General features: G+C 46.6%; 1 protein-coding gene and 1 long non-coding RNA gene across 11 annotated transcripts; both read right to left on the minus strand.

The window, feature by feature from the left end:
• Positions 1 to 862: 862 nt before the first annotated feature.
• Positions 863 to 9,108, minus strand: stau2 (staufen double-stranded RNA binding protein 2). Its single transcript, XM_060045251.1, has 5 exons — positions 9,005 to 9,108; positions 7,243 to 7,456; positions 5,970 to 6,100; positions 4,751 to 4,910; positions 863 to 1,364 (listed from the first exon to the last, which is right to left on the minus strand). The coding sequence occupies exons 2-5, from the start codon at positions 7,445 to 7,447 to the stop codon at positions 1,084 to 1,086; spliced, it is 777 nt and encodes a 258-aa protein (XP_059901234.1). The 5' UTR covers positions 7,448 to 7,456; positions 9,005 to 9,108; the 3' UTR covers positions 863 to 1,083.
• A 1,452-nt stretch (positions 9,109 to 10,560) lies between these two features.
• LOC132452531 (uncharacterized) lies at positions 10,561 to 22,321 on the minus strand. Of its 10 annotated transcripts, none has more exons than XR_009524380.1 (17): positions 22,179 to 22,321; positions 18,448 to 20,102; positions 16,051 to 18,387; positions 15,581 to 15,717; positions 15,349 to 15,429; positions 15,233 to 15,252; positions 14,989 to 15,100; positions 14,541 to 14,628; positions 14,174 to 14,329; positions 13,714 to 13,794; positions 13,598 to 13,617; positions 13,354 to 13,465; positions 12,906 to 12,993; positions 12,079 to 12,694; positions 11,719 to 11,982; positions 11,299 to 11,409; positions 10,561 to 11,087 (listed from the first exon to the last, which is right to left on the minus strand). It is a non-coding gene; the product is annotated as an uncharacterized LOC132452531 (long non-coding RNA). The 10 variants fall into 10 exon arrangements; XR_009524382.1 differs by having other exon boundaries at positions 12,079 to 12,159; positions 12,539 to 12,694; positions 13,714 to 14,329; XR_009524381.1 differs by having other exon boundaries at positions 11,719 to 11,779; positions 11,963 to 11,982; positions 13,714 to 14,329.
• Positions 22,322 to 26,841: the final 4,520 nt, after the last annotated feature.

The raw sequence follows: 26,841 nt of genomic DNA on the forward strand, positions 1-26,841 counted from the left end.
CTTACGAAACGAAGACAGGTTTATGTCGGGAAAGACAAGGAAACACTGCCCTCTAGAGGGTGGACAGTGAACGTCGGTTTACATTAGATAACATGAAGTTACACCTTACATAACATAAAAAATACTAACTAATGCTGCAGTCTGGTTAGCCTCAATGTTTAATAGTGTACACTGTTTTAAACTTTGTTAATCCAATTTTAACTCGACTTAAAGTAATTAAAATTATTTTTTCTTATATAAATATATTAATTAGTTAATCACTACACACTTATCACTTTGCTCCTTGCTTTTTTTTTTTACAAATGCCAAATAATTCAACATGTACTATTATTAATATTGTAAATGTAGTATAATATAGTTTTGCTTAATTTTAGCACTGTAGTACCACCTGGTGGTCATCATTATGCTGACACTTTCATACCAAAATGTTTTCAAAAGTATAAAACATCTTAAATATTCATCGTAATACATGTGATGAAAACCCCCCAAAACACCCCAAAACTGCCCAACTGAAACCCAAGTTAACCTCGCATCACCTCTGTCAATCTTCCTTAGGCTATCGAAAAATAAAGTATCTCTTAACATTTCACCACTTTATAAAAAAATGAAATACTAGTCCCAGGCAAACGTGTTGGATTGGAAAACGCGTCAGCTTCAAGGCTTCAAGGAAGTCTATCCCAGGGTAAAGAATGATCCCGAGCTGCATTCCTGCACCAAAGGGACCGGGATTCATTTGTCGAGACGCCGTGGCGTTTTTATGGCGTTCTGAAACGGTTGGATAGCTCCACTGAGGCCGGCGAATAAAAGGAGCCCAGGAGGGGGGGGGGGGGGGGGGGGGGCTGACAGAGAGTGAGCGCGCTAAGACCTCCGGAGGGCAGAGCGCTCATCCATTGTGGACACATGTAAAGGCCCAGAGCTGACACCCCATCTGGGCCGGGGAGATCAAAGCCGGGCCACGCTGCCTTACATAGTCACCAGACACTACCGGGGGGAGCATCCAGGGGGGTGCGTGGGAGACGGGTTGGGCCACGTTTGGACCGCTGGTTCAACGCTATATACGGCTGCTCTGGGTCGGAAACATGATTATAAATCAGTGGCAGGAACCCAAGCCCCGATGCCACGATGCGTTAAGCAGCAGAGAGCGACTCTCTGCAGTAATGAACCGCCAGCATGGCCGTCTGGGCTTGGCACGGTGTCAGCAGCTGTACTGGAAGGGGGAGAGGGGTACCTTTGGTTGAACATCCCTCTGAAGTTGTAGTTGGCCCGGTAGTTGGGCATGGGCTTGGGGTCCAGGGGCCGGTAGATAGCAGGCTCCCCTCTCTTCATGGCCAGGCCGTTCAGCTCCACCGTGGGGGTTATACTGCCTGTGTGTGGGGGGGGGGGGGTTACAAAGTACATGTAAGCTGTTTTAAAGCAAGACAATTGTAAGGTTCAATCCCACTGAATAATTGCTACGGTTACGATACGAATCGTCCATTCCACTTCAAGGGCAGAAAAATAGGAACGAGTTTAAAGAGAAAAATATTCATTAAAATATATAATAAAATATTTCCCCTTTTGCTTGTGGCCAATTTTTATTTGAATTAAAACGGCTGGTTTTTAATTTGACGAGCTGTGTGAATGAAGTCGGCGACACAACAGAGATAAATAAATGTTCCACTGAGGAACGGCGGTCACCCGTGGCCCCGCCCCCTCGCCACGGCCTTTGATGTTGAGTAACCTATCACAGGGCAGCCTTAATCCCACTGCACCCAGCGGACAGCAGGCGCTTCATAACTACAGTGACCCCGCGGCCCGGGGAGGGGGGGGGGCAGGAACCTGGTCATGGAGAAAACAGACGCTGGCAAATTAAGACTTTGAATCAGACAGCTCCCTGGTGGGGTCCCTGAACCTGGGAGGGAAGGGGGAAGAGGGCGGGGGTGGAGGTGGTGGAGGGAGAGGAGGGAGAGGAGGGAGAGGAGGTGGTGGTGGTGGTGGTGGTGGTGGAGTTGGAGTTGGCGTGGGTGGTGGTGGTGGTGGTGGTGGTGGTGGTGGTGGAGTGGGTGGTGGTGGTGGTGGTGGTGGTGGTGGTGGTGGTGGTGGAGGTGGTGGTGGTGGTGGTGGTGGTGGTGGTGGTGGTGGTGGTGGTGGTGGTGGTGGAGGTGGTGGTGGTGGTGGTGGTGGTGGTGGTGGTGGTGGAGTGGGTGGTGGTGGTGGTGGTGGTGGTGGTGGAGGTGGTGGTGGTGGTGGTGGTGGTGGTGGTGGTGGTGGTTGGTGGTGGTGGTGGTGGTGGTGGTGGTGGAGTGGGTGGTGGTGGTGGTGGTGGTGGTGGTGGTGGTGGTGGTGGTGGTGGTGGTGGTGGTGGTGTTGGTGGTGGTGGTGGTGGTGGTGGAGTGGGTGGTGGTGGTGGTGGTGGTGGTGGTGGTGGTGGTGGTGGTGGTGGTGGAGGAGGTGGTGGTGGTGGTGGTGGTGATGGTGGTGGTGGTGGTGGTGGTGGTGGTGGTGGTGGTGGTGGTGGTGGTGGTGGTGGTGGTGGTGGTGGTGGAGGTGGTGGTGTAGGTGGTGGTGGTGGTGGTGGTGGTGGTGGTGGTGGTGGTCCGACAGTAACTTTGCAAAGCCCAATTGTGAAGCAGGGAATTGTGGCCACAATATCTTCCACCTTCAACCAGTGAGTGCGGTGATTAAATGTTAATATGCTAATCTTTGGTGTCCCTCTTGGAGATATTGCTGTAGGGTAATAAGGTTCAACACGTTATAAAGATAATGGGAAAGGTTTCAAAAAGTTGACTACAGTCAGGGTTTTCTGTTCCAGGACGGTAGACTTCAGTTGTGGCCTTAACTGCTGATCCTTTTAAATGGTATTTTCCCCCCAAGTCGTTAGTTAAATTAAGATATTGGCTTGTGTAAAGACCAAGTCGTTTAACACACTGCGGTGTTGGCCAGCCTCCTGTATCCGTAATGGACGGAATCCGTTCCAAATTAAATCTCACTGCATTTTTCCACCTCTTTTTATGGCAGCGGTGGAAGCATAAAACACAAGAGACATAAGCGAGCTACGCGACTCCATTGTTCTGCATGTAATTACCAACAACAACAACAGAGGCCTACTCCATCACCACAGTACCTGTCTGTATGTAGTTAACAACAACAGAGGCCTACTCCATCACCACAGTACCTGTCTGTATGTAGTTAACAACAACAGAGGCCTACTCCATCACCACAGTACCTGTCTGTATGTAGTTAACAACAACAGAGGCCTACTGCAGCCCCCCAACCTGGGTTGGCTAACAGAGGCCTACTCCAGCGCCCTACCTGGGTTGGCTAACAGAGGCCTACTGCAGCCCCCCTACCTGGGTTGGCTAACAGAGGCCTACTCCAGCCCCCCTACCTGGGTTGGCTAACAGAGGCCTACTGCAGCCCCCCTACCTGGGTTGGCTAACAGAGGCCTACTCCAGCGCCCTACCTGGGTTGGCTAACAGAGGCCTACTCCAGCGCCCTACCTGGGTTGGCTAACAGAGGCCTACTCCAGCCCCCCTACCTGGGTTGGCTAACAGAGGCCTACTGCAGCCCCCCTACCTGGGTTGGCTAACAGAGGCCTACTGCAGCCCCCCTACCTGGGTTGGCTAACAGAGACCTACTGCAGCGCCCTACCTGGGTTGGCTAACAGAGGCCTACTCCAGCGCCCTACCTGGGTTGGCTAACAGAGGCCTACTGCAGCCCCCCTACCTGGGTTGGCTAACAGAGGCCTACTCCAGCGCCCTACCTGGGTCGGCTAACAGAGGCCTACTCCAGCGCCCTACCTGGGTTGGCTAACAGAGGCCGACTCCAGCGCCCTACCTGGGTTGGCTAACAGAGGCCTACTCCAGCGCCCTACCTGGGTTGGCTAACAGAGGCCTACTGCAGCCCCCCTACCTGGGTTGGCTAACAGAGGCCTACTCCAGCGCCCTACCTGGGTTGGCTAACAGAGGCCTACTCCAGCGCCCTACCTGGGTTGGCTAACAGAGGCCTACTGCAGCCCCCCTACCTGGGTTGGCTAACAGAGACCTACTGCAGCGCCCTACCTGGGTTGGCTAACAGAGGCCTACTCCAGCGCCCTACCTGGGTTGGCTAACAGAGGCCTACTGCAGCCCCCCTACCTGGGTTGGCTAACAGAGGCCTACTCCAGCGCCCTACCTGGGTCGGCTAACAGAGGCCTACTCCAGCGCCCTACCTGGGTTGGCTAACAGAGGCCGACTCCAGCGCCCTACCTGGGTTGGCTAACAGAGGCCTACTCCAGCGCCCTACCTGGGTTGGCTAACAGAGGCCTACTGCAGCCCCCCTACCTGGGTTGGCTAACAGAGGCCTACTGCAGCCCCCCTACCTGGGTTGGCTAACAGAGGCCTACTCCAGCGCCCTACCTGGGTCGGCTAACAGAGGCCTACTCCAGCGCCCTACCTGGGTTGGCTAACAGAGGCCTACTCCAGCCCCCCTACCTGGGTTGGCTAACAGAGGCCTACTGCAGCCCCCCTACCTGGGTTGGCTAACAGAGGCCTACTCCAGCCCCCCTACCTGGGTCGGCTAACAGAGGCCTACTCCAGCGCCCTACCTGGGTTGGCTAACAGAGGCCTACTCCAGCGCCCTACCTGGGTCGGCTAACAGAGGCCTACTGCAGCCCCCCTACCTGGGTTGGCTAACAGAGGCCTACTCCAGCGCCCTACCTGGGTCGGCTAACAGAGGCCTACTCCAGCGCCCTACCTGGGTTGGCTAACAGAGGCCTACTCCAGCGCCCTACCTGGGTTGCTGTTGATGTCCACCTTGGGGCAGCGGGCCGCGGGCCGGGGCAGCAGGCTGTCGGTCAGCGCCGTGGAGGCCGTGGTGTGCTGGGCCTTCTTGATGCTGGTGCCCTCCGCCTCCCACACCTGCTCCCCCAGAGAGAGCTGCACGGTGAACACCTGCAGAGGGAGAGGGGGGAGGGGGAGAGAGGGGGAGAGGGTAGAGGGGGAGAGGGGGAGAGAGGGAGGGAGGGGAGAATGGGGAGAGAGGAGAGGGGGAGAGAGGGGAGAATGGGGAGAGAGGAGAGAGAGGGTAGAGGGGTAGAGGGGGAGAGAGGAGAGAGGGGAGACAGGGGAGACGGGGAGAGAGGGGAGAAGGGGGAGAGAGGAGAGAGAGGGTAGAGGGGGAGAGAGGAGAGAGAGGGGGGAGCGAGGGGGAGAGAGGAGAGAGAGGGTAGAGGGGGAGAGAGGAGAGAGGGGGAGAGAGGAGAGAGAGGGTAGAGGGGGAGAGAGGAGAGAGGGGGAGAGAGGAGAGAGAGGGTAGAGGGGGAGAGAGGAGGGAGGGGGAGAGAGGAGAGGGGAAGAGAGGGACAGGAATCAATAAAAGCAGCACCATCGATTCATCCCCTGGGTTACCCATTAATCCAGCTGTCTAGAAGTTAATCTACAACGCGGTGATTAGACCCCGACGAATATCCCTTAAACAAGTGTATTGAAACAATGTAATTATTCATTAATATAACTATATCATTCATTGATGATGAAAGGCCTGATATTATGGCCAACATTAATTCACTTGAGCACAAGACCAAGAACTAGGGAAAAAGTCATCTGGCATGATACTATACTATGTGTTTATCAAGCAAAGTTAGATGTTTGTTTTGTTAGAGTTTCAGAGAAGGATAATGATTGCATCAAGTTTCCATTTCTCGGGGGCACTCTAGTAATTTCTCCATAGTTGTATCATGTGATCAGTGTTGCCCAGACAGGCAAGATTAAAATAGCAAAACTATTAATATTCATACTATAATAAATATTACACAATGTGTTGTATAATATTAACATTAGTACTACTGATGTGTAGAGGTAGCATTTGCATGCACTGTTTACACATATATACACAGTACTTGCTGGGGTCTGTCTATGACATCAGACCCTGGCAGGACATTGGACGGATCCATTATTCATGTATGGCGCAAATGTGTGCTTCAAAATAAAAGCGTGACGTCCCGTTCCCACCTTGGCGTGGGCTGGCCCCCGTTCGTTGAGCAGCTTGTACTGCGGCTGGATCCGGTTGAAACGGGCTAACTCATTCACCAAACACATTGGAGTTTTCTCTTTAGGGTTTGCCATGTTCTCCTGGGGCGGGCCTGGAAGAAGGAAAGCCACGTGCGTAAGTAGATTAGAGATGTTCCCGTGCCATTTCTCCCTTCCCGATACCGATGCCTGAACTCGAGTATCGGCCGATGCTGAGAACATACCGATACAGCACCTAGCGCTGCAGCTCCTAACAGCACTTTTCTTTTGCCTTACAGTGCATTCAGACACCAGTCATTGAGGGAGCAGGTCGCTCAGGGAGGCCTACAGCCAGGCTGTGCACTGTGGACGGGGGGAATCGAACTCAAGGCTTTCCTGGCTAGGAGAGGAACTCTCTCTCGTCCCTCCCTGTACTATCCTGCTCTGAAGAATCTTTTTTTCTCATAACACGTTTGACGTGTTTGCAGTACACTGCTGTGGACAGAATAATTGTGGTTCTCTTCGTATCGTGAATAAATAACTGGGTGTCAGATAACCTTTTCATGATTAACAATTATGCACGTGCTTGTCTTGTCCAAACGATGAGGTAGCCTGTTTGTTATTCTCTCTCTTTTCCATAAATACTGCACATGCTATCTAACTGCACCACAACACAAGTTTAGCTTTAGTTCTCCAATGCAGGCTCTAGGGGGGTACCTGGTGATGAGGCTCAGGGTCTAGGGGGGTACCTGGTGATGAGGCTCAGGGTCTAGGGGGGTACCTGGTGATGAGGCTCAGGGTCTAGGGGGTACCTGGTGATGAGGCTCAGGGTCTAGGGGGTACCTGGTGGTGAGGCTCAGGGTCTAGGGGGTACCTGGTGATGAGGCTCAGGGTCTAGGGGGTACCTGGTGGTGAGGCTCAGGGTCTAGGGGGTACCTGGTGATGAGGCTCAGGGTCTAGGGGGTACCTGGTGATGAGGCTCAGGGTCTAGGGGGTACCTGGTGATGAGGCTCAGGGTCTAGGGGGTACCTGGTGATGAGGCTCAGGGTCTAGGGGGTACCTGGTGATGAGGCTCAGGGTCTAGGGGAGTACCTGGTGGTGAGTCAGGGTCTCGGGGGGTACCTGGTGATGAGGCTCAGGGTCTAGGGGGGTACCTGGTGGTGAGTCAGGGTCTCGGGGGGTACCTGGTGATGAGGCTCAGGGTCTAGGGGGGTACCTGGTGGTGAGTCAGGGTCTCGGGGGGTACCTGGTGGTGAGTCAGGGTCTCGGGGGGTACCTGGTGATGAGGCAGGCACAGGGTCGTCCCCGTACCCGACTGAGGGAGGGAGGCAGCCGGCTGTGGGGGCCGGGCCTGTGCCATTGACGGAGGGCTGCTGCAGACCCAGGGATCCGGGGCTGGCCATAGCCGCGGGGGGCGCTCCGGCGGGGGAGGGGCCAGGACCAGCCAGGGGTACTGAGGTCTGCACTTTCACTTGAGCCATGCTCTATTCCTGGAACGGGACGGATCAACGCAGGAGGAGTTAGACATCGGAGGAGTGACAGACGTCAGGGCGCGGTGTTGGGACACGCTGAGGAACGGGTGGGATGGGGGGTAGGATAATGGAAGGGAACAAAGTCAACAGCCGCCTGGGCATCGCTACGATACTACGACTCCCTGGAAACCAAATTGAGGTGGATACATGCGTGGCCATCATGATTTAAATTATACCTTAATACAATTAAATACAATTATTGTTTACTGGGCAGAGACAGCAAGAGAGAAATAGAGAGACTCTCCACAATGAGTGCATGAAACAAAGAAATAGTGGATCATAATTTAAATATAGTATTTGAGTCTGAGTGTGTCGATCAATGTAGAGAAAGTGTTAACATACATGACATTAGGTTTACAAATATATTAAGACAGATGTCTCATGTGACAGCTCAACAGGACTTTTAGAATGACTGCATTTGACCTGCACTTACTGCATTATAGCACATCCACTACTAAGTTTTTTTTTGTAAGCTATGGATATAAAAGATGAAAGTTTTGAATTGCTTCATTTAGTTTCATAGAAACACTACCACTATGTGTGTATCTCCAGGCCCATTCAACATTATCCAGAAGATAAAAAATAATTTATTTCTTAAGAACAGACACATAACCAGGTTATGCATTCAAATGTCAGCAATAACCCATACATCGTAGATGACAGATACACACTGCTTATGCAACCATTATAACGTTAACACACTTTTAATTTGTCTTCTGTTAGGAGTCGCAGCCCCAACAGATTCCCACTCGCTCCTGAACTGAGACATTTAAAACGGCATTGGCATGTCCACACGAATGACATCAAGTGATTTGGACCATAGGGGTTCAGATGCCCAATGTAAGCAGCCTGTCATTCCAGATGTCAGTGTCCTGCGGCTGCACAGTGCTGTGCATCCTCACGTCAAGCCAACCACAGATGCATTGCAGGATCCCAAGGGCCAACTCACTGTCAACCCAAATGTTAGCAACATCACTTCCAGCCGGTGTTCAAACTGGAAGCCCGCAGTGACACTGACATTTCAGTCAGACAAGGGGTAATCACGTGATATAACGTTAGGTTTTATGTGGTGTGTTTTTTTATTGAGCAGTCTCCCCCCTCCAGAGACAACATTTACATCCAGGTTGCTAACGAGTATCCAGATTAGCAGGCAGCTAACTGAGGTTAGCAAATTAGCCTCCGTTATCTCGTGCATGTCAGCTTCGAAAAACCAAACAAAGAATGGTGAAACGTGCATTTTTTATAGAAGCGTGTTATGACACTCCTGGCTAAAATCTCACAGTAGCTGATGCATTTATTGTCAAGATGTTTGACTCTGTCAAACTCAACGTAATGGCTGATCTGCCGTGTACCCCTGTGGCTAGCATCTCCCGATCACCCCATCACTACCAAAGTCTGAGGGGTTTTCATTGCAATGCAGACACATATCTGGACAGACGACCCTTTGCGGTATAATCAATTGACTATCCGACACATGCGGATAAACACTTGAAGGTATATTGTTACCTTTATCCAGGGCCGGACCCCAGTTACACCTCCAACATTGGCAAACACTAAAGAGAACTGGATGGATCGGGGAGCATACCATGTTACATGATTTTTAGGGGTGTGTAAACGGTTCCGCTAGTGTTAAAATAGATGAAGATCACGTTTCATCGACACATTTCTGGATTAGATTTGTGTTTCATTTCAATAAAATAGCACGATGTGAACCGGCGTTATATTTGACTTTAAAGCGAATGTTCAAACCCGCCATGAAGCTAGGAATGGTTTGGTCTCGTCTTGCTCCCACACCACCACACTGTTTGAAGGTTGGGAATGAACATTTCCTAGATTTTCATTTGTACAGTTTCGTTTATCCATTTATGTTCAAATGTTGATCAATTGTTGGAATTCAGTGATTGTTAAAGTAAAAAAAAACAATGCAAGGAGATGAAAAGTTTACATTTTTTGGCAATTGTTCAGCTTTTTTTTTTTTAAAGATGTATTATTATTATAATTATTATTATAAATAACGGATGGTAAACATAAAATAACTACAGAATAAGTTACATGAAAATATTTTTGAAACCTCATAATAGTTGTATTCATTCGATGTAATTCATTCACCCTGGAAAAGTATTCAATGATTGCACGTATATGTTACGATTATAACCCTGTACGTTGGCAACAGGCAGGGGTGTTTCTAGGTTTCATAAACATCCGGGGCTTAGCCCAGACGGAAAATGAAAATGCCAAAATTATCTGTACAATTATATGCAAGTATATGCAATTTCTTTCACAATGCTTCACCTAAATAAACAAAATACGCAGTTTATTATAGCTTAAAATAGCTACCTGACCGCTTTGCTGATTATCCCCAAACATCAAAAGTTCCATTCAAGTTATTTCAGAGTAAAATTAATACAAGTGATAGACCTTACACACGCACGGATCTGAATGGGGATAGGATAGGTTTGTCATTTGAGGTGGTAAAAAGGTTATGTTTTTAAACAGTTTATTCTGCCAGAAGCACTAGCTAGACTACTTATAATTATAAATATTTGTAGTTTTATTTTTTTAACCCCAAAAAAATATTCGGGGCCAATTAAACACAGGGTCTGTGATTAGGATGTCTGGGTTTAGGTTCTGCGTTCAGGGCCTAATCAACCAGGTAAAAACGCGTCCTGACGTCCTCCGAGCTTAAAATATAAATACACAGACATTCCTGTATAATTAAGGTGTATGACAGCTCCCTCTGCTGGACAACTGTCTCACACCAAACTACATTTTCCGTTTGAACCAACGTTGCTATAGTACATTGATGCGAGACGGGTTGGTGGATTGAACGTTTTGAAGTAGCAGAGAATGGCCTGCGGGGCAGTATGTACATTGTTAAATACATGAATAGGCTTGAATTTAGTAGTAATATGGAGGTTTCATATTTTTACAAAATGGATTATGTGAACATTGCTGAATAACAATCATGTATATTGAATGTATTGCAGGTGTTTTGCTTTACATTAACCAAGTTAAAGGACAATTAAATGAACTGCACCAAACATGTAGAAGTCAATGTGGAATTTTAATATATAAACAAAAGCACTTGACAGAAGTTTAATACAATTTTGTAAAGGGAAGCAGAGGAAAACATTTTCCCAAATGAATCTTTTCAAAATGTCACCACCATTCCGAAAGCAATTGAAGAGGTTTGTGTTAAAGCAGTCCTCCCTGACCAGCTCTGTCCCTGACTCTAAACCCTGACGCTGAACCCTCTGAGGGCAGGAAGACGCGCCTTCCGTGTAAAGGTTCGAACCACAGAGAAGGAAAAAGAAGAGGAAGCAGTAGAGAGTAGTGAAGTAGTGAGGTTAGTGACAGACGTGAGGGAAAGGCGTGTGGAAGCACACGGTTACATGTGGGGTCAAGAAAATCACTCCCACTGGAGGTCATTGATCCATCAGCCTCAGACTGCTGAGCTCAGCAGGTCTTCTGGAGGACGAGGCTAAGATGAACTGAGGAGACGGGACAGGATGTCAGGTTCAGTTGGGGTTCAGCTCAGGTGTGTCTGCCCCCGACAAACAGGATCAGGTGAGGTTCAGCTCAGGTGTGTCTGCCCGGACCAAACAAGGACATTGATTAGGTTCAATATTCAAAAGATGCAACATTATCTGAACCAAAGATAAGTCATTAAGGAGCAGGCAGGCTTTAGGGCGCCTTGCTCAAGGACGCATCACTGTATTCTGAGGACTTGAACCCGGCACCATTGGTTTGAGAGTTGAACCCCCAACCTAGTCCACCATGTCCAGATAATGCAAACTTACGAGGAATCCTTGCTGGTAGAGTCCTGGTTGTCCTCAGGATTTGCCTTCCAGATGTACGGCTTCTCCATCAGTCCTCCAGATTCCTGGTCTGGTTACAAACGTAATTTGTCTCTAATGTAAGGTAACAAACACAGTAGTGGTTTGTCTCTAATGCAAGGTAACAAACAGAGGAGTAGTTGGGCTCTAATGTAAGGTAACAAACACAGGAGTAGTTTGTCTCCAATATCAGGTAACAAACACAGTAGTAGTTTGTCTCTAATGTAAGGTCACAAACACAGGAGTAGTTGGGCTCTAATGGCGCGTAACAAAGTAGCAGCTGTAGTTTGTCTGGTAAACAAGCACAGTAGTATGCCGTAACTTGTACTGAACAAACTAATCCTGCGTTACAACAAGTCCACTGTTTATTTTATGCAAACTTACGAGGATCCTGGTTGGTGGAGTGATGTCGTCCTCCAGAGTCCTGGCTCCTCCAGCAGCTCTCCTCAGACAGAATCCTGGTCTGGAACAAACAGCGCAAGTCAGGCCCCAATGTCTGGAAACAAATATGTAGTTTGTCTTATTTTAAAGCCCTTTATTTCCACTTTGTTAGGTTAATACAAACTTCCAATCCTTGTTGGTAGAGTGATGGTCCTCCTCCAGATTCAAGGCTCCCCTACCAGCTCACCTCCGCTCCAGAAACACGTTCTAGTAAGAAAACACAGCGGTAGTTGGTTAACGCATGTCAAAGGAACAGCTGTATTTTGCCCTTTAAGTCAACCATGTAAGTAAATACAAACTTACGAGGAATCCTTGTTGGTCGATTCCTAGTCGTCCTCCAGCGTCTAAGCTCCTCCAGCAGCTCTCCTCAGAAAGAGTCCTGGTCTGGAACAAACAGCGGAAGTCTTGCTTCAACATGTGGTAAAACAGATTTTAATATATCAACAAAAGCACTTGACAGAAGTTTAATACAATTTTGTAAAGGGAAGCAGAGGAAAACATTTTCCCAAATGAATCTTTTCAAAATGTCACCACCATTCCGAAAGCAAGTGAAGAGGTTTGTGTTAAAGCAGTCCTCCCTGACCAGCTCTGTCCCTGACTCTAAACCCTGACTCAACCCTAATGCTGAACCCTCTGAGGGCAGGAAGACGCGCCTTCCGTGTAAAGGTTCGAACCACAGAGAAGGAAAAAGAAGAGGAAGCAGTAGAGAGTAGTGAGGTTAGTGACAGACGTGAGGGAAAGGCGTGTGGAAGCACACGGTTACATGTGGGGTCAAGAAGATCACTCCCACTGGAGGTCATTGATACATCAGCCTCAGACTGCTGAGCTCAGCAGGTCTTCTGGAAGAGGAGGCTAAGATGAACTGAGGAGACGGGACCAGCAGGATGTCAGGTTCAGTTGGGGTTCAGCTCAGGTGTGTCTGCCCGGACCAAACAAGGACATTGATTAGGTTCAATATTCAAAAGATGCAACATTATCTGAACCAAAGATAAGTCATTAAGGAGCAGGCAGGCTTTAGGGCGCATTGCTCAAGGACGCATCACTGTATTCTGAGGACTTGAACCCGGCACCATTGGTTTGAGAGTTGAACCCCCAACCTAGTCCACCATGTCCAGATAATGCAAACTTACGAGGAATCCTTGATGGTAGAGTCCTGGTTGTCCTCAGGATTTGCCTTCCAGATGTACGGCTTCTCCATCAGTCCTCCAGATTCCTGGTCTGGTTACAAACGTAATTTGTCTCCGATGTAAGGTAACAAACACAGTAGTAGTTTGTCTCTAATGCAAGGTAACAAACACAGTAGTGGTTTGTCTCTAATGCAAGGTAACAAACAGAGGAGTAGTTGGGCTCTAATGCAAGGTAACAAACACAGGAGTAGTTTGTCTCCAATATCAGGTAACAAACACAGTAGTAGTTTGTCTCTAATGTAAGGTCACAAACACAGGAGTAGTTGGCGCGTAACAAAGTAGCAGCTGTAGTTTGTCTGGTAAACAAGCACAGTAGTATGCCGTAACTTGTACTGGACAAACTAATCCTGCGTTACAACAAGTCCACTCCGTTTATTTTATGCAAACTTACGAGGATCCTGGTTGGTGGAGTGATGTCGTCCTCCAGAGTCTTGGCTCCTCCAGCAGCTCTCCTCAGACAGAATCCTGGTCTGGAACAAACAGCGCAAGTCCGGCCCCAACGTCTGGAAACAAATATGTAGTTTGTCTTATTTTAAAGCCCTTTATTTCCACTTTGTTAGGTTAATACAAACTTCAAATCCTTGTGGTTAGAGTGATGGTCCTCCTCCAGATTCAAGGCTCCCCTACCAGCTCACCTCCGCTCCAGAAACACGTTCTAGTAAGAAAACACAGCGGTAGTTGGTTAACGCATGTCAAAGGAACAGCTGTATTTTGCCCTTTAAGTCAACCATGTAAGTAAATACAAACTTACGAGGAATCCTTGTTGGTCGATTCCTAGTCGTCCTCCAGCGTCTAAGCTCCTCCAGCAGCTCTCCTCAGAAAGAGTCCTGGTCTGGAACAAACAGCGGAAGTCTTGCTTCAACATGTGGTAAAACAGATTTTAATATATCAACAAAAGCACTTGACAGAAGTTTAATACAATTTTGTAAAGGGAAGCAGAGGAAAACATTTTCCCAAATGAATCTTTTCAAAATGTCACCACCATTCCGAAAGCAAGTGAAGAGGTTTGTGTTAAAGCAGTCCTCCCTGACCAGCTCTGTCCCTGACTCTAAACCCTGACTCAACCCTAATGCTGAACCCTCTGAGGGCAGGAAGACGCGCCTTCCGTGTAAAGGTTCGAACCACAGAGAAGGAAAAAGAAGAGGAAGCAGTAGAGAGTAGTGAGGTTAGTGACAGACGTGAGGGAAAGGCGTGTGGAAGCACACGGTTACATGTGGGGTCAAGAAGATCACTCCCACTGGAGGTCATTGATACATCAGCCTCAGACTGCTGAGCTCAGCAGGTCTTCTGGAAGAGGAGGCTAAGATGAACTGAGGAGACGGGACCAGCAGGATGTCAGGTTCAGTTGGGGTTCAGCTCAGGTGTGTCTGCCCGGACCAAACAAGGACATTGATTAGGTTCAATATTCAAAAGATGCAACATTATCTGAACCAAAGATAAGTCATTAAGGAGCAGGCAGGCTTTAGGGCGCATTGCTCAAGGACGCATCACTGTATTCTGAGGACTTGAACCCGGCACCATTGGTTTGAGAGTTGAACCCCCAACCTAGTCCACCATGTCCAGATAATGCAAACTTACGAGGAATCCTTGATGGTAGAGTCCTGGTTGTCCTCAGGATTTGCCTTCCAGATGTACGGCTTCTCCATCAGTCCTCCAGATTCCTGGTCTGGTTACAAACGTAATTTGTCTCCGATGTAAGGTAACAAACACAGTAGTAGTTTGTCTCTAATGCAAGGTAACAAACACAGTAGTGGTTTGTCTCTAATGCAAGGTAACAAACAGAGGAGTAGTTGGGCTCTAATGCAAGGTAACAAACACAGGAGTAGTTTGTCTCCAATATCAGGTAACAAACACAGTAGTAGTTTGTCTCTAATGTAAGGTCACAAACACAGGAGTAGTTGGCGCGTAACAAAGTAGCAGCTGTAGTTTGTCTGGTAAACAAGCACAGTAGTATGCCGTAACTTGTACTGGACAAACTAATCCTGCGTTACAACAAGTCCACTCCGTTTATTTTATGCAAACTTACGAGGATCCTGGTTGGTGGAGTGATGTCGTCCTCCAGAGTCTTGGCTCCTCCAGCAGCTCTCCTCAGACAGAATCCTGGTCTGGAACAAACAGCGCAAGTCCGGCCCCAACGTCTGGAAACAAATATGTAGTTTGTCTTATTTTAAAGCCCTTTATTTCCACTTTGTTAGGTTAATACAAACTTCAAATCCTTGTGGTTAGAGTGATGGTCCTCCTCCAGATTCAAGGCTCCCCTACCAGCTCACCTCCGCTCCAGAAACACGTTCTAGTAAGAAAACACAGCGGTAGTTGGTTAACGCATGTCAAAGGAACAGCTGTATTTTGCCCTTTAAGTCAACCATGTAAGTAAATACAAACTTACGAGGAATCCTTGTTGGTCGATTCCTAGTCGTCCTCCAGCGTCTCAACTCCTCCAGCAGCTCTCCTCAGACAGAGTCCTGGTCTGGAACAAACAGCGGAAGTCTTGCTTCAACATGTGGTAAAACAGATGTAGTTGTCTGGTATATATGGTACAAACGCCGGTAGTTTGTGGTAGCAGTATTCTACGAGAAGTGGCAGCGAGTGTGATCACTTCAGAGTCAAGCTCCATCTACCCCACGACAGACGTCCTCCACCAGGCAGGGCCTCCACCAGGCAGGGCCTTCAGCAGGGCTCCTCCATCAGCTCCTTCAGCACGGCTCCTCCATCAGCACGGCTCCTCCATCAGCTCCTCCAGACATGGATTCCTGGTCTGGTTACAAACAGTTGGTCTCAGCAGTAAATCACCTGGGGACGCAACACACCCCACCTCCTGCATCCGAGGTTCACTTGTAAAATGGAAGACAAATTTAAACATATTTAAACACTTAAATTAGACAACGTCTGCAGATTGTCGCGTTCAGTAATTCATCCACTACGGTCGTAGCAGCACTAGTAACAATAATGGCTCATATGACTCCTACATAACCCCGGTATGAATTAACTCAAATCACAGCTTGGCACAGATTTAAAGTCATCAGATGATCAAAAGCAGACCTAAACTACCGTGGATTTTAGTGTTTCAGATGAGCTTAGTGATGGTTACCCTCTGGTCTGGTGCTGCAGGCCCCTGGTCTCCAGCCTCAGTCTCCGGTCCACCCTGACACCACAAGCCTCCGGTCCCCAGCCTCTCAGCCTCGCCTTTCAGATACAGCAGCAGGGTTATATCAGAATTTGCCCAACAATAAACTTAATTGACTCATCCGAAACCGAGTTACACAATTAATTTAACCATTATTTTATAACTCAAGGCTAGAAAAGACTTGAGACCAGACATGAGCATCCCGTTTTTGGGAATGAAGACAGCAGTCCACAAGTTTAAAGAAGTGGTTCAGGCCATGCATTGAAACTGACCTGAGAAGACTCTACTCGCACACCAGAGCACTGACCTGTTCTGGAGGACTTCTGACAGGAGGTGGAGGTCTGGCTCTGGGTGAGGAGGTGGAGGTCTTGCTCTGGGTGAGGAGGCAGACACCTTGGGACAAACTACATGTTACCTTTTTAACCCTTTACAGTTCTGGATAATCTTCTACTGTAACATGTGAGAAGAACGGCCATTATTTTAGCTTTGATATTATCCAGTTGGTAACTCTGCAACAAAGTCGTTGTTTAACGTCATTCCATTGGGTAGGGTTTAACTTCTGTGGCAATTAATGGCCGCAGATATTTAGAACGTACAAAAGCTGAAGTAACAAACACTAAGCAGTATCGATATTAAATCAAATTTACTCAGCCATATTCAGGTGTTGGGTTCCGTTGAAGAACTGTCAAAATGTCTTCCAGCTTGAAATGATTTACAGCCTTCACTGATGTCAAAAATGGGCCCGCAAGTAGAAGGCCGTTTCGTACGCAGCGCGAGTCCCGTCAACGTGGTTAGAAGTACGGCGCAACCATCGAAAATTATCAAGATCTTGTACGACGTACGTGTCAGTATGTATTTACGTCTAACTGATCACCGTCTTGATTGTTTGTTTTGTCTTGTTTTTGTTTTATTTATTTATTTGTTATTATTTTTCCACAATGTCTTGTTTTTAAACGATTTATAATAACTTTATGCTCTGTAAGGTGACCTTGGGTGTCTTGAAAGGCGCCCTTTAAATTAAATGTATTATTTAATATCAAACTTAAAGTTGTTTAAGATGAGGGGCAACAATTCCCAATGGAAACCGACTGAAAAATTGTTTCCGTTGGCAGCGGCTCGAGGTTACGCAAATACAATCCAGAACGTTCTGCCAGATTCCCTCAGGGGACTCCGGTCCAACTAACTGCCAGGTGGCTTCTAATGTTTATCAAGACTACAACGTTCTATGCTAACCATTGGGACTAAATAAAGTGACCGCACTCAGAAACCTCCACGGCGGGAAGCACAAACCGTCCGACCGGAATCCGAACATTCCGGCCGGAACCAACCAATGAAAAAAACATAACCAGCGCCTCACCTTGAGCTGAACGGAGGAAGATCCTGGAGTCCAGCGATGGTCTTCATTAAAATACAGCCAACAGACTTACCTTGAGGAGATCTGTTTGTTGCTGTTGGTCATTAATACTATTCAGTGTACCGTTACATTATTATGCACCCAGTGTGTACAAGTTATATCACTCAAAACCGTACAAAGAACCAAACTACCATGTACGTCCCACAACAACTTTAAACCTCAAATCCTTGCCTAAGAACAATGGAATCATTCAATACAAAACCGTGTCTACATTTTACAATTATCTAGATTATTCAGCGTACAAACCATACAGAGCAAATCTAAACGTTGAGCTCACACAGAGCCGACCATAGCCCTGCAACGTCACCTTGACCGCCTCATCACCAACAGCAAATCATGCCAGCCAGCCAACACATGGTCAGGTCCAGTGAGAAGTGGGCATCTGAGCGAAAGGACTGCTCATAATAAATAGAAGCCCAATTCCTGAACTATCCAACCATCTCCATGGTTTAAAGATTTACAGACTTGACATGCCATTGAGTTCTAATCACCTTTGTCTGCTCCCTCGTTACTTAAAAAAAACTCTACATCTCAATCACTAGAATGTTGCATCCTACTCATGGGGGTGTAGTCTGAGTGAGCAGAGATGCATGCTGGGATACAGTACTGTCTCAAGTCTTCAGTTCTATAGAAACGCCCCTCAGGAGAAACCAAGTGTTTGAGAATCTGTCGTGACATCAGTTACATGAGCTGGAATATCCTTCAAGATGGCGCCAGGATTCTCAGAGGAGAAAGGCCAAGAGGAAGATGTGAGGGTTCTTCCTCCCAGCCAGTGGAACACAACAACGGTCCTCATCAGAGTACCATGGAACACTTTGAAACATCCTCCTCTTTACACCTTGAAGCCCCAGTGAAGGTTTTCTTACCTCCTCAGCTGAAGAGCACAACTTCAGCTCGAAGAGCGCACCTTCAGCTCGAAGAGCGCACCTTCAGCTCGAAGAGCGCACCTTCAGCTCGAAGAGCGCACTAGTTGGAGTTCCCAGATTGGTTCTGATTTAAGGGAACCAATCGTTCAGCTAGTCCTGTCCGAAACAAACACAGTTCAGCCTGAGAAGACGTGCAACTGAGAGCAAGACAAGATCCACAGGGCTCTCCATCAATCCAGCCAGGTAGGAAGAGCCGTCTCATTACAGGTCTGAAGGTCATCTTTAATATCCATTTAGGTCCCTTTCCAACGTCAGACTCTCCTTTGGGAATTCCTTTAGGTGTCCATCCTCCATTGATCCTGATTGGTGTAGTCCTAGTTTGAAGTCACTGATCTGAACACGCCGCTTGCATCCTTTTACACTTGAGTTGGATACCCTCCTTCCTGCCCAGTGTGTTGGATCTCGCTCCGGAGCATCGCTCTGGGCTCTTCATGTCTACTGGAGGCCCTCAAGTAAACATGGGGCCGTCCATCAGGTATGATTTAATCGACCAATATCCCAAGCCAATCACACAGACCCCCGTATGAACATTATTACTGTCAAAGCAAGCCGGACACACACACATAGAATCCAGGACACGCACGTAGAACCCCATGCCAGGTGTGAGTGGGACACTCACACACACACAAAAGGCCAAACAATCATGCAGGGTAAAAACCTCATGCCAAATAACGTTCCATCATCCAACCCCAGCTCTCCTGCCAGGGCACCCAGAACAGAACAAACAATGTCTCCAGAGAAGTAAATTATGTGCAACATTTTTCAGTGGCGTCCCACATTGGTGATGGATTATGCTTGGCGTCTCCAAAATGTGTCCCAAGGTGATTCAACGTCTCTGAAGTCATGTCTTTGTAGTCCAGTGGTTTCCTGAATGAGGGGCCTTCACAGATGCAAACGGTGCAGCTTTAGTCAGCCTGAGGACAGGAAGGTCATCTGTTCAGAAGACCACCCAGTGGAGGGGGGTGGCTCTTGAGGAGCAGGATCCATATGGGGATGGCCCCAAATAAGACCTTCTTGGAAATGAAACTGTTCATGAGGAGTCACGATGGCTGGAGGGGACTGTTGAAAGTGTTCCATGGTTCTCTGTGTCAGACTGAAGTTGTGTTTTAGTCGTTGAGATGAGGAGCCCCCTCATCTCCCCCTGGCGTTTCTCCTTCTGAATCCCTGTCTCCATCTTAAAGAACATTCCAGTCCATGTAACTGACGCCACGACGGTTTCTCAAACACTCGGTTTCCCCTGAGGGGGCGTGTCTACAGACCTGTAGACTTCAGACAGCTCTGTATCCCAGTATGCACCTCTGCTCACTCAGACCACACGCTCATCAGTAGAGCAAAACTCATGTGATGAAGATGCAGAGCTCAGGAGAGTAGCTGGAAAGAAGACTGAAGATATCAGAACCCAACCCATTACTCCAGCTTACAACAATAACTTGGGAGCCTGTAACCATTTTAACAAATCATTAAAACCAACATAAACCAAACACCTAAGTAACCCATGAACCAATAAAACATCCTTACCACAGATCAACCTTCAGGTAACGGGTTAACTCACCAGGAAGCCAAAATACAACAATGTGCCCAAGAGTAATGAGAAATTAATGACTTACAGTTTGCAGTTCATCTTCATGGTTAAGTTGGGATACTCACAGAACTGCAGTTAAATATCCATGATAGACCTTTGAAGGAAGGAACAGTTTACACATGGTCCCCAAACTTGGGCACTATCCCACAGTTCAACAACATCTCCATTAAATCAGAAATGAATGACAATACAAATTCAGGGCTTTTGGGATCATCGAACTTTTAAATAATGATTAAAGATAATTAATTAATCCAGCTTTTTAATATAAATTATACTAATTATTGGACTGTCATTAGTCAATAGTGATTTACCTCTTACTTTGAATGTATAGTCTCTAAAATGTTACTTGCAGGTTGTGTTTCCCATACATAGACCATTGTGTGGCGCGGCGCCACAGAATCAACATCGAGCGCCACGAATTGATTCTGTCTTTTTCTTTTATACCACGCACACGCGCACACACGCACACACGCACACACGCACACACGCTGGGGTTGATAAGTTACCGGACTACTGTAACTACTACGGAGTGTTAATAACAAAGACGTGAATCAGGCAATAAATCCAATTTCCTTGACAGCGCTAAAGTTCGGTGTGCATTAAAGTACAGACGGAGTGAACCAATTGCGAACTACTGCAGCTGCTCCAAGTTAAACCCCAAACTAATCGGAATAGCCTAAGTATTTTTTAGCGGACTACACCACCTATTCTATTTCGCATAGAATTCTATTCCGAACCGATTGAGGCGTATACATATGATACTTTTCTATTCCGATTGAGCTGTTCTTCCACATCTATGCGAATCAGATGTGTCCGCATGTAAACGCGGAGTTACATGCACACTCACTGACGGCCGATTCGCCCGCTCCTCCTGTCCACGCGCAATGCTTGTGGTCAATGGAAAAATATATTTGGCACAGAGAAGACGGTCTGCGACATTTGCAGTTTACCAAAGGTTAGTATGATATACTGTGGTCTAACACACCTGCCCACATTTTTTGTTAACTCAGACAAGGTAATATTAGCTTTATGAACTCAACTTTATTGATATTGAACATCCCGCACCCGTCATCATAGACAACGTCGTTGGTAACGCAGCGAACACTGCGATTAAGATGAAATGCGGTTATAGTTTAGATAGGCCTATACGGTGCCCATATCAAAAAGAGTAGAAAACATTTCTTACATTCTATTCTTAATATTATTTTATTCTGACTCCGAATGTTTGTTGCTTTAAACCAGATTATTGAAAAGTTTTTTCTGTACCAAAAAAGGCCTCGTCCAGACAAGACGGAGCAGCTTGAGGAGGTAGTTAGCTTAGTCTGAAATTAAGTTGAACAGTCAAATGGCTGTGGCTAGTAAATGTTTATTAAATATATAATCAATTTATTTCGAATGTTCCTCGGCATCAAACAGTGCTGAACAACCCAGTGCTTCTCAGGGGCCGGGCTGGCTGTTCAGGAGAGATACTGATTAATATAGGCCAAGAGGACAGCAGACAAAATGTTGCTGAAACAACAGGTGAGGTGGAAACAGATTAGTGTAGATTTTAACTTTAAAAAAATAAGAGTAGGGAAAGTAATTTTGATCCTTCTGTTCCTGGTAGAGAAAATGTGCTGATCTGTTCATTGTAGATCATCCAACCCTACATTACTGGCCTGGAGACAGAACTGAAAAGGAGGTTCCCGGAGCTGGACATCCTAGGAGCCTTCCATGTCCTTAGACCTCAGTCGGCTGCCCTCCCTGACAATATGTGCATTGCATTCATTATTTTAGTTAGTTGCCTTGTTGTACCTAGTAGTATATTGTTACTATTTATTTTAGATTTCCTAAAAAAAGTTAAATATTGGTTCAGGTAGGTCTTGAGTTTATTTGTACTTGAAATAAAGACCTCCAGCTTTAGTCGTCTGTTGCAATTCATTCCTTGAATGTCACAGAATCAAAAGTTCAGGTAAAAACTAAAATCGTGCGCCGCCGCCGCCGCCGCCCCCCCCCCCCCCCCCGCACACCACACATTGGTCCTTGGTCTGTGGGAAACACTAGAATCATTATTTAAATTTCAAATGAGAGTTAAACCACCACAATCCCCGATTTCCTTCACACATTATCAGTGAATTATATTCAACATACAAGTCACGTCAGTTGTGCTTTGCTACACAATTCTACTCACATCAGGTTCAGATGAGATGCTCCTCTTTACTTCAAAAAGTCTTTAACCTGTGAAACAGGAAGATATGTCAAATAAGTCACAACAGCCCTGCGTTTGGGAGACACGACAATGCCAAACAGTGGAGGACTCCAACATCCAGATGCAACCAATTAACTGATTAAGAAAACAACTTGGCAGGCGAGCTGCGGCAGGGGAGCAAATTGCGTCCCTGTGTGTGTAGTGAGCGGATGTGGACAGCAGAGGGCGATGTTACCATACGAGAACATCTGCTCTCTGAGCGCTCTGCGAGATACCGTCTCCATTGCAACCGTAACTTGGCAGCATCCTGAACGGCCCTTTGAGGAGTGAGAAGGAAGCTTTCATCAAAGGGACCGGAGGCTCATTCACTGGTTAAACTTGAGTCATCGCCTACCACCACACACACACACACACACACACACACACACACACACACACACACACACACACACACACACACACACACACACACACACACACACACACACACACACACCATACAGACATACACTAATACACCATATAGATTCACACCATATGCACGCACACACCCCAGATACACACATATAGTTTCACACACAATATTTATACACACAACATATAGATGCAAACCATATGCACACACACACACGATAGATACAAACCATATATATTGGGGCAACCCCGCTCTAACTGGGGGGGTCGAACTACGCCAGCACCGGGAACAGCGCCCTCTCCGCGGACAGGTAGTCCGAGGGAGGTATGTGCCGTTCAGCACGGCGGCGCTGGAGCACGCATCCGGACAATCATGGGCATTGGGATCACCTGGGGGAGGGAGACGACAGAGGCCTTAAGGGTGCACTCACACTAGGCCATCTGGCCGTGGCCGTTTTCACACCCAACCGTACTCAAATCTGCCAGTGTGAGTGTGGCCAGTCTGGCCAGGCCGGGCCAATTTGGCCACTTGGGAGAGCTGTGCTGCTACGGTACGGGCAGCCACGGTACATGTGCTAATGAGCCGACAAGCGCACACGCACGGCTGCGCAACCTGAGCTGGATGACCTATAGTCCATGCGACGACCATGGACATAATAAAGGCGACGAGCCTTCTTTCCCATTAAACGGTAAACATGGCGTCAAGCGGTTCAACTGTTGGTTCACGTGGGTCCCATAGAGAAGTCGAGTGTCTGTTAACCATTTGGGCAGACGGTGCGATTCAAGCACAATTGTAGAAGACCCACAAAAATTCAGATGTATTTGGGAGAATCCGTGAATCAATTACTTTATTATGGTCCATGCAGCGGACGCTTGGTGATGACGTGATGACGTATGTACAAGAGCCTACCGTGGCCGTGTTCCAATACCCGTACTTCCATGAGTATACTTAAAGGAAGTATACTATCCGCACTATCTACTACGTTATTTTTTCAGATGTGATTGCTGTTCCAAATCGAGTACTCTGTGGTGCACTAACCGGAAATTACGATCACGACTGCCGCCGTGGCTCCTCCCCCGCAATAAACATCCCCCTTTGAACGGTGAACTCTTTACGCCTAGCAGCTATAAAAACTACAAAATGACTATTAATGCAGGCTATGTGGAAAATACGCCGACTTTGGCTCAGCCTGGCTCCGCCTCTTCCGCTACGTAGCTAAGATGGCTGCCGTTGAGTACGGGGAGTGTCCTTTGATCCACACTTCAGGATTAGCCCTTTTTTGAGTACGGCATCCGGGTCCTTGAAGTATATTTCTTTTCGCCGGATCTGAATTGGAACGTACTGCGTACTCAAATTTTGGCTAGTAAGTACGGACAGTACGGGTATTGGAACACGGCACAGGCCACAGTTGCGACGGCCACGGCCAGATGGCCTAGTGTGAGCGCAGGCCAGAGAACAATGGGGCCAGTTCAGCACGGTTAGGTGTGAAAACGGCCAACGGCCACAGCCAGATGGCCTAGGGTGCACCCACACTAGGACCGAACACGCACCAGACGAGGCAGACAGCCGAGTTGGAGAGACGCGGTAGGGGGAGAACGCACCAACCCGTACCAATGCCAATACGCTTCCCCCCCAGGACTGAGTGGGAGAAGACGGGAGCGATTGAGACGCCGTCCATGCAGCCGGACCAGACCCGGAGACGGACCCTTTTACCCCATAAGAGGAAGAACTTATGTTGTCTTTTGTTTGACCTTTTTTGCACGTGAGGGGAATAAATTAAAACCATTGACCCGCAACCCTGTTTTGAGCGTCTCCTTTGAAAATCCCAGCCGCCGACGATCGGGGTTGCCACAATATACACGCACACACCATAAGTATACACCATATAGATACACACACCCCATATAGATACACACCATATAGATACACACCATAAAGATAAACACAGAAAATAGACACTCACCAAAGATTAACTTAATATAGATACAAACTATATAGATCCCCCCCAAACACATACACGCACACGCACGGATCTGACTGAGGATGGGATAGATTAATTCACTTGAGGTGGTAAACAGGTTATTGTTTATTCTCTTGCCAAAAGGACTATCTAGACTAGGCTACTTATAAATGTTTATAAATATATATATTTTATTTATTTATTTCCCAAAGATCATTTTCGGGGCTAATTAAATAACATCCGAGGCTTTAGCCCCGAATAAAACAGCATAGTAATGACGCCACTGGCAACAGGCCTTGCATATTAGACGTTTCCCATCAATACATCATTTAAAAGTTTGGAATACCTTTTTTGACTAGCATTTCAATTTCTGCAATCAAAGATAAAAGCTTTTAAATATCAACAGATGGCGCCATTTTTACATAGATTATTATTAACTCCAATAGTTCATATCTCATGGTTTGATTTTAGGGGGTCCTGAGAGTTGATCTATACAAATCCTGTAAAGAATATTAGTGTGCAGACAACAAAAGTAACACATCAACGTAAATAAATAATAAACGTTGTAAATATATGGCCTGTTAGGCCCTTTGAGACTGTACGTGATTAAGGGTTGTACAAATAAAATGTAATTGAACGTATAGACGTTGATTAAATAAGCAGTAACATTTCAACATTTATATATGTAGGCCTATATGTTGATTAAAACAAAATAAATCGGGTCCAAAGAGAATGTTGTGGTCACAGAACCTTTATACTCGACACATAGGCCTACCATCCAGCCGTGTTTAATTTGACATTATGTCTATCATGAAAACATTTAATTCAAGTAATGTGGCACTTTATGTTGGTTAAAGAAAACACCTATTTAAAGTCCCTTCAAATAATGTATAAACCAGCATATATGCTGCCAAAAATAATAATAATCAGTGCAGAGGCGGACTATAACATTGTAAAAATAATGAATTAAAAGTGAATCCTTGCTTTTTATTGATTATGAAAATGAACAGGCACCTATAACATGGAACTTGCACATCCCAAAAAAACAAACGTAAATAACACATCCCCATTAGTGTTGATCACTCACTACAAGCAGCAAGCTAAGAATCCAAACTACAGTGAAATGGGTGTATGTGTGTGTGTGTGTGTGTGTGTGTGTGTGTGGGGGGGGGGATAGAAGAGGGGTACTGGATTATTTGGTGGTGGAAATGACAAGAGACAGATGGACCCTTGTCAACTTTCTAACAAAAATGTAATCTCCATGGATCTATACGCTCATTGAACAGAAACTTGTTGCATCCCTGCCCCTCTAATGCCACTGTGACTGTATTTACAATCATTACATCCCCGTCGCCATTTCTCACAGCACACCCTAAACCGCATTGAGAGCACTACTAATGAAGCTAATACAAAACAAGTCATTGGTTAAATAGAAATCTAGGTTATCAATATAGTTTTTAGGATAGCATCATGGTCATCCCCTCTCTACCGTTTTTCTATCACATTCACTCAAGATGCATTGAAGATTCAATTGAACTAGACCCAGGAAAGATAATAGCAGTTAAAACAAAACAACCCAAGATGAAACAGTTCAAGTATTCCCCGATGAAGGACTATAAAGGAATGGAGTGACTTCAGTTTGAATGAAAGAGCCGTATACATCCACTGCAGCGTTCAGCCACTACAGGATCTACCATGTACTCTCCATAGTCATGGTTCTTGCAATATCTTGTGCCAGAAAGAATCAAATTAAATAAGTAGGTTAAATTAGCATGCATCACCTCAGAAAAACTATGGGTCATTTTTTTTTATTAAAACAGCAATGGCTGCACACCTAATTAAGAGATGTGACTTATATTTCAAAAGGAATCAAAACCACGCTATTCTGCTAGTCAAATATAACTTAATGTCACATAAGACAACCTAGAGACTTATATACACACACACAAAATAGTTTCAGACATGTTAGAATTTTACAATGTAACAGTCTCTTTGGGTGAAAATATATTTAACTTCAAAATATCTGATAGGAATCTTTTTTGAGGTGATCTCTTTATTGAAAAAAGTACCTGAGCCATCTCTCTGACCAGGCGGAAATCATGGAAAGCAGAGCCTTTAGAGATTCCTACCGACTACTCTTACCACTCACTACCATTCTGGAGATCAAAACTGATCATAAATTAAATAACATAAATAAGCAATTCAAAACTTTACGGAGCCCTCAAAAACACCATGGCCCTCCCCCACCATCCCAATATAGTAGTAGCATT

The sequence above is a fragment of the Gadus macrocephalus genome, chromosome 23 (assembly GCF_031168955.1).
Source record: "Gadus macrocephalus chromosome 23, ASM3116895v1".
NCBI classification, from domain to species: domain Eukaryota; kingdom Metazoa; phylum Chordata; class Actinopteri; order Gadiformes; family Gadidae; genus Gadus; species Gadus macrocephalus.

What these genes read in the sequence shown, in the direction of transcription:
- stau2 (XM_060045251.1), bottom strand. Translation starts at nt 7,447, where the DNA reads ATGGCTCAAGTGAAAGTGCAGACCTCAGTACCCCTGGCTGGTCCTGGC. An exon ending in TGTGCCTGCCTCATCACCAG is followed by an intron (nt 6,101 to 7,242) that starts GTACCCCCCGAG and finishes TCCTTCTTCCAG; the next exon opens with GCCCGCCCCAGGAGAACATG. An exon ending in GGACATCAACAGCAACCCAG is followed by an intron (nt 1,365 to 4,750) that starts GTAGGGCGCTGG and finishes CCCCACACACAG; the next exon opens with GCAGTATAACCCCCACGGTG.